At 37.2% G+C, this 6439-nt stretch overlaps 3 protein-coding genes across 3 annotated transcripts; 2 read left to right on the plus strand and 1 right to left on the minus strand.

Moving 5' to 3' along the window:
• Positions 358–1591, minus strand: LOC107642938. Its single transcript, XM_016346450.2, has 3 exons — positions 1322–1591; positions 1127–1244; positions 358–1050 (listed from the first exon to the last, which is right to left on the minus strand). Exons 1-3 carry the CDS (start codon positions 1483–1485, stop codon positions 748–750), a joined length of 585 nt encoding a protein of 194 aa, XP_016201936.1. The 5' UTR covers positions 1486–1591; the 3' UTR covers positions 358–747.
• Positions 2695–3993, plus strand: LOC110271919. The gene is made up of 4 exons (XM_021123609.1): positions 2695–2872; positions 3071–3346; positions 3460–3759; positions 3983–3993. The coding sequence occupies exons 1-4, from the start codon at positions 2695–2697 to the stop codon at positions 3991–3993; spliced, it is 765 nt and encodes a 254-aa protein (XP_020979268.1).
• LOC110262744 lies at positions 4611–5565 on the plus strand. Its single transcript, XM_021103461.1, has 3 exons — positions 4611–4688; positions 4812–4877; positions 4968–5565. The coding sequence occupies exons 1-3, from the start codon at positions 4660–4662 to the stop codon at positions 5464–5466; spliced, it is 594 nt and encodes a 197-aa protein (XP_020959120.1). The 5' UTR covers positions 4611–4659; the 3' UTR covers positions 5467–5565.

Genomic DNA, 6439 nt, shown 5'->3' on the forward strand with positions numbered 1-6439 from the left:
TAAATTTAATATTTATAATTTAAGAATTTAACCATTTAATTTTTCAACAACAAACACTGCACTTCTAACCTTTTTTTTGTTTTATCGGCATTAAAATTCGCCCTCGAACTCAGAAGAGTGAAAGACACTAAAAGAAATGAAAAGACTAACTTAGACTAGCTTCAATTGACTCTAATCTTAGTTTTTATTGCAACATCTTAGCTCTTCGCAGATGTGCCAGTGCGATAGTGTTTACAAGATACAAAATATTATGCATTTGTTACGTGGTAACGTTATGCCATTGCCGGTGGTTGTTGAAGCAATTCGTTATTTGTAGGCTGCAAATTAAAGAAAAACGACAAATTAAATATGCGTGTGAACAGCAATGAAAAATCACAATTTCATTTTATTATTATTTCAAACACCATATGACACAACATAGTTTGGTTTTTTTGGTCCACTCTTCCTTGGCGTACCAAAGGCTTGTGCACTTGTGCGTAGATCTGAAACACAAATAATTAATAACAATTCTATCTTCTTACCCACCCACATTCTTCTCTGCTTTCATGGAACAATCTTTTGCTTATATCTTACATAAACAAAAGAAGAAGGAAGTGGAGTTCATGCATTTTAACATGAGATATTTTCATATAGTTATAAGTTTATCATTTCATTCTTAGATACACAGAATAAAATAATGTTATTTATTTTGTTGGTATCTAAAAATGAGTTGAAAAAACTATATAGAGTATAGACAGACAAGATTGATTAAAAGGAGAAGTTCATCATGTCCATGCTCAGGCTTTCCATCATGATATTCTCCATGAATCCACACTTGGCAGGTGGTGATGCTTTCTTGATGAAGCTGTGAGTTCTAGGCTTGAAGGAGCATGAAGAAATAATAGGAATGATTGGGATATTCTCACAGTTGCAAAGCTCAATCATGTATCCATCAGGGTCATGGAAGAACACCTGTTCCACCTTGTTCCCTCCATCATCTTCCACCAAAGCTGTCACATACCTCATTCCCATGTCTTCTATCCTTCTCTTAACAAGTCCAACATCCGTACACTGCCCAAAACCCAAACATAATTAATGCAATGTATGTCTTAATAATCATGCCTCTAGACTCTAGAGTGTTACATACCTGGAATGAGATGTGGTTGTCCTTGGGACTAATAGGCCTTGCTTCATTCATGCATGCATCAAATTCGTCTATGTTTGGATTCTCAATCAAGTGTATCCCAATCCCATAATTGTACAACCTAATAAACATGTAAAAGGAGATTATGAAAAGGAAAGGAAAGTAATAACATTTAGGTATTTGTAAATTATTTATTACCATGCTCCATTGAACTTGAAAGAAGAAGGGCGCTTGATGGAAACAAAACCCAAAACATCCTCGTAGAACCTCATAGAGTCCCATACTGATCTGCACAAGAGAGACACGTGGTTCAATGAGAGCAGAGGAAGTGCCCCACAGCTTCCAACTTCAACAATCTCCATTTTTCACAATTGTTGTGTATGATGAGTTACTGAGGATCTGATATGATGAATCTCACAGACTAAACAAGCTCTTATTATATACGAGTGATTTTTCTTGCACATATCATAGGAGCCTTCCTGGAAGGTTCCTCTGAATGAAGGGAAAATGCAAAGGGCCTGTTTTGTTTGTTATGATAAAGTGTTTACAATTAGCTGTTAAACATGGTGGTGATTAGAAGTATAGAAAGTACAGAGGAAATTCTTTAAGCTTACAAGTTGGCACACAAGGGCCTTGGAATCTTGTTATTAGTCAAGTTCCAACCCCTTAATACAACGGACCCTAGTACTACAATACAACAACGTAGGGGGTTCAAATTATTAAGAAATTTCTTCGATGCTTCCCAAGCCAAAATTTTCACATTCCTGTTTTCTTACTTTTACCTTGCCTATCACACAATATATCTTTTCTTTTCTTTTCTTTTTAAGAACATACGGAGTAATGAAGATATTTTACCTTCAAAAATAATAGTTTAAAACTAATTTTTTTTTTTTTTACTAAAGATAGGAGACTCGAACCCGCAACCTCTTAGATGAGTATGGGAAGACTATGCCATTTGAGCTATAACTCATTGGCTAAAATTAAAGTTTAACGGCAAAGGATTCGATGGTCCCAGAACCTTTGGACCATTAAATGGTCCTGTAACAAAACATGTTTTTTAAGTTTTTTAATAACCGTTAAATAGTCCTTATTTAATTTTAATTATAAATTAGTCATTTATATATTATTTAATGAGAAATGCTACGGGGCAGCAACTTTTGTGATTTGTAGCCATCAAATAGTCATCAATGATGGTTTTAATAGTGTGAGATTTTATCCAATAGCTCACTTTTTTTTGCTGGTTACATGCTAGCCAAAATTTAACAAAGTTGCTGCCCCCTAAACTTTTCCTTATTTAATTATAAAATTTATTTGTTATTTTATAAATTATTTTTTTATCATTCGTCTATCGTGTTTATTGAGAATAAAAAACTAAAACAATAACAAATTAGATATTCCATTAATCGTAATAAATATTTTGTAATTTTAATTGAATCATAATTTTATAATCGGGCCTGCTACACATACAAGTTTACAAGCATCCAAGTTGGCCCAGCCCAAATCGAAGACACACGCATAAAGAAACATAACATGGCGCGTCAAAATCACGCGCTCAACACAAACGGTTACGTATGGCAGACTCTTCCACTTCTTCCACTTCTCAAAACGCTTCGAAAACAAGGAAACGCTCCCATTTTCGAGCAAAAATTAAAGTTCAAAATATACAAATCGTTGTTCGAAACCTCCATCAAAACAACATCAAAATCTCCGTGAAGAATCTGAAGAGAAAACAAAGCAACAACACTCAACGTAAGTTCATTAAGATTACTGTATATTTTACTTTTCTTCTACGTATGTTTGAGTGATACCTGACTGATATATATGGATTTATCTGAATCATATCTATGGGTGTATCTCACTGTTATCAATGGGTGTATCTGATTCTTACATATGGGTGTATCTTACTGTTACTAATGGGAGTATATTTGTGTGTATTTTTTGTTTCAGACAAAATGGCAGCAAGAAACCAAACAAAGGACCTTAAGTGTGCCACACATCTCCTGAGTGATAAGTTCAGAAACATGACTGAGGAGAAGAAGGCAATTGTGAGGGATCTCGGATTCGGTGAGTTGATGCACATCCCACCACTAAGGGTGGATCACCAACTCTTAAGGGAACTGGCAAACAACTTCAAATTTGGGGAGAACAAACTGAAGACAGGATATGGTTCTTTCCAAATAACACCAAAGACAATAGGTGATGCGCTTGGCATCAATGCAACAGGTAACTAGCTCAAAATTATAGGTGTATATTAAGTTCATGCTTAGGTGTATTTAAGGTTGATGCTTGGGTGTGTTTGAACCGATTTTGATACTTTGTTGTTTTCCTTTTTGTAGGAAATCTGTTTCCTGAGAAAGTTGAGTATAAGCAACTTTCTGACGATGACAAAATAATTTATAGAAGATTCCAGGGTAAGACCCTCAAAAGTCTTACCGATGAAATGATGGAAATCGGCGTTGGCAGTGAAGAGGAACGCCTGATGTTCAAGAGGATATTCATCCTCTACATACAGATGGCGTTCCTTTTGCCAACGACGATAAACAAAATATCGCCCGTGCACCTGGCCCCAATTTTTAAGATGGACGGCATATCGGAGAGAAACTGGGGGGGACATGTTTTGACCTTCATAATCAAGGGCATCACAGACTACCAGGAGAAGAAGAAGAAGACAATTGATGGCTGCCTCTTTGTCCTGATGATAATATACTTTCATCTTTCAGAAAACAAAGGCAAGAAGAGGGCTGAAAGACCACCAAAGCCTTGGATTGCGAACTGGACTAAGGAGCAGTTGGTGGAAAGAATGACTGCAGAAAGAGAGAAAATTCTTTATGAATGTAGTGAGACATATGAAATATCAAGTGACGAACTAGATGAATGGCTAGGGAAAAATGTTGATAAATCTTCTGCAGAGGGGTATGTCTTGCTGGGCTGTCTATTTCATATTTTGGTGTGTTTTGTATGCTAATAATTGTTTCTTGTTTTGCAGGGAGAACCAACCTAACCTGCGATCGATAGAAGGTCGCTATGTGTCGTCTGAAACGTAAGAAGCTTTATTATTTAATAAAATCTTGTTATCATGATTTGGGTATATTTTGTGGAACCATTTGGGTGTATTTTGTGGATCAAGTTGGGTGTATGTTGTTTAATAAGTTGGGATATTAAGTTTGTTGTGTTGGGTGTATATTGTCCATTCGGTTAGTTGTATCTTGTGCATTCATTTGGGTATATTTTATACATGTATCTTATTTTGTCTGAATAACATCAAATCTGTTTTAGAATACCGGCTGTGAACTTGGGAAGTGATGCTCCTTCCTCTCAAGGACACACAGAACAGAGTAGTGTAAACCAGCCGTCACAGAGCATGTAATTTCTCTTTCAAATAACCGTTACTTTTGTTCTTCTATTACCCTTCTACTTCTAATTCTGTATATATTTTTTTTGTTAACCTTTCATTTTTCTTCTTGTTTAGAGTCCCGATTCAGGATTTTGTGCCGGCATCCCAAACAACCACTGAGACAGATTTTGAACCAACCCCTATGATACAGATTGAAGGGACTACAGAAACGTAAGAAATAATATTGAGTGTATATTTGTTTAGAGTTTGGGTGTATATTAGCTAACAGTTTGGGTGTATATTGTTCCTGATTAGTTTTTTTTACGCCGTGATTAATTTTTTGTAACTGTGCAGCACTCCTGAAATCCCCAAACAACTTCAAGAGACCACACCCACGGTTCCCCCAGCTCCAACTAAAATGTAAGTTCATCAGACTAAAATCAATCTTTGCTTATCATCCGTATATTCTTATTCTTATTCTTATTCTTATTCTTATAGATGATGACACAGTCATCCAGACGCAGAAGACGCTGCTGCCCTGTTGATGATGGCACGGACAGCGTCCTATGTTCCTAAAACAGATCCAGGGGTGCCATCATTCAGCCTTGGATTGACTGATTCAAGCCAGGAGGGGGCGTCAACGCAGGAGACAGAAAGGAAAAAATCTCCAGAAGCTGCGAATTTGATAGAACAATTGGACAGTTTGGTCCAAAGAATAGCAAGCAGCACGGCGAAGGGAAAAAACACAAGTCCACAAATTCAGAGGGAGACTGGGGGAGAAAGTTCTGCAAAGTTTGAAACTCCTGGGGGAATGAATCAAATTCCAGATGATATGAAACAAAAGTGCTACATCTGGGGGACGAGACTGAAGGAAGATGCAGATGGCAATACTAACGAGTACGAGGAAATGTGCACTCTGATTAGCCAAGGAGAATACATTTTGATGAGAATGCACATTGCCTCCCTCCAGGCAAAAAGTGATATAGAATCTCAGGTAATATTAGAATAACATTAATCTTTTTACACCAAAGTCAATTACAATGCTTATTAATGTAAAATTGATTTTGGCATATATTTCTAGATTGTATCTGCCATCTGCCTCATCCTCAACAACAAAAATGAAAAGAGGTTTAAAGAACAAATATACTGTCTCCCCCCCGATATTGTGGTAAGTGTTACTTCTCCAAACTTTGGGTGTATTTTCTGTATTGATTTGGGTGTCTTTATTACGTTCCATTAGGTGTAAGTTTAGTATTTCATTTCTTGTTTCGCAATTCTTGCAGTGCATGGCACTTTCGGATCACCCAAACGGGGAATTCGTATCACCGAAAACGAAAAAGAAATTCAGGGTGGAAGCCTACCCGAGTTTCATTCCCTTCATAGCAAATTTAAAGAACAGTACTTTTACCTCGCTTAAAACTTTCGTCTTCTTCTTCTTTGTGGCATTTGCGATCTGTTTCTCCAGCTTTGAACCTAGCCTGTTTTTTGGATGTCCTCTTGTTCGAATCCTTGGCGGGCTTTGAAGCTCGTTAACGGATTCCAAGTTGGCGTCTTCGTGGGATAAAGAAGATGTCCCCTTCCTTTTGGCTTTTAATGATTCCATCTCGGCCATGACGTTATTGTACGCACGGTGCAGAATTGCAGTCAGCTCCTTCGGTCGGAGATATTTTAGATTTCCATTTTCCCTCTCTGCTACATGTAATCAGTTGGTTCTTAATCTCGTTTCCCTTCTTATTTGTGCACCGAACTCTTGAAGAGAAACCTGCAGCCTTGGCGTAGTTCCTGTAAAATTTTCCAGCATCTTTAAGGGTGGTAAAGGTCATTCCAACCTTTGGAACAAGCTCGTCATCAACAACCGAGAGAGGCTGCAAAATACACCGTGTCAGAACTGTGAATACACGCATAGATATGATTCAAATACACCCAATCATGTCTAATACGATACACCCGAACCGCAACAACTCAACTACAGAATGACTTTT

This window comes from Arachis ipaensis, chromosome B05 (genome assembly GCF_000816755.2).
Source record: "Arachis ipaensis cultivar K30076 chromosome B05, Araip1.1, whole genome shotgun sequence".
NCBI classification, from domain to species: domain Eukaryota; kingdom Viridiplantae; phylum Streptophyta; class Magnoliopsida; order Fabales; family Fabaceae; genus Arachis; species Arachis ipaensis.

Bases quoted from the DNA above. Each gene is read 5' to 3' on its own strand.
- LOC107642938 (XM_016346450.2), bottom strand. From the start codon at position 1,485: ATGGAGATTGTTGAAGTTGGAAGCTGTGGGGCACTTCCTCTGCTCTCA. The intron at 1,245-1,321 runs GTAATAAATAAT...CATGTTTATTAG, and splicing joins TTCAAGTTCAATGGAGCATG to GTTGTACAATTATGGGATTG. The intron at 1,051-1,126 runs GTATGTAACACT...GGTTTTGGGCAG, and splicing joins ACAACCACATCTCATTCCAG to TGTACGGATGTTGGACTTGT.
- LOC110271919 (XM_021123609.1), top strand. From the start codon at position 2,695: ATGGCAGACTCTTCCACTTCTTCCACTTCTCAAAACGCTTCGAAAACA. The intron at 2,873-3,070 runs GTAAGTTCATTA...TTTTTGTTTCAG, and splicing joins ACAAAGCAACAACACTCAAC to ACAAAATGGCAGCAAGAAAC. The intron at 3,347-3,459 runs GTAACTAGCTCA...TCCTTTTTGTAG, and splicing joins GCTTGGCATCAATGCAACAG to GAAATCTGTTTCCTGAGAAA.
- LOC110262744 (XM_021103461.1), top strand. From the start codon at position 4,660: ATGATACAGATTGAAGGGACTACAGAAAC. The intron at 4,689-4,811 runs GTAAGAAATAAT...GTAACTGTGCAG, and splicing joins ATTGAAGGGACTACAGAAAC to CACTCCTGAAATCCCCAAAC. The intron at 4,878-4,967 runs GTAAGTTCATCA...ATGATGACACAG, and splicing joins CCCCCAGCTCCAACTAAAAT to TCATCCAGACGCAGAAGACG.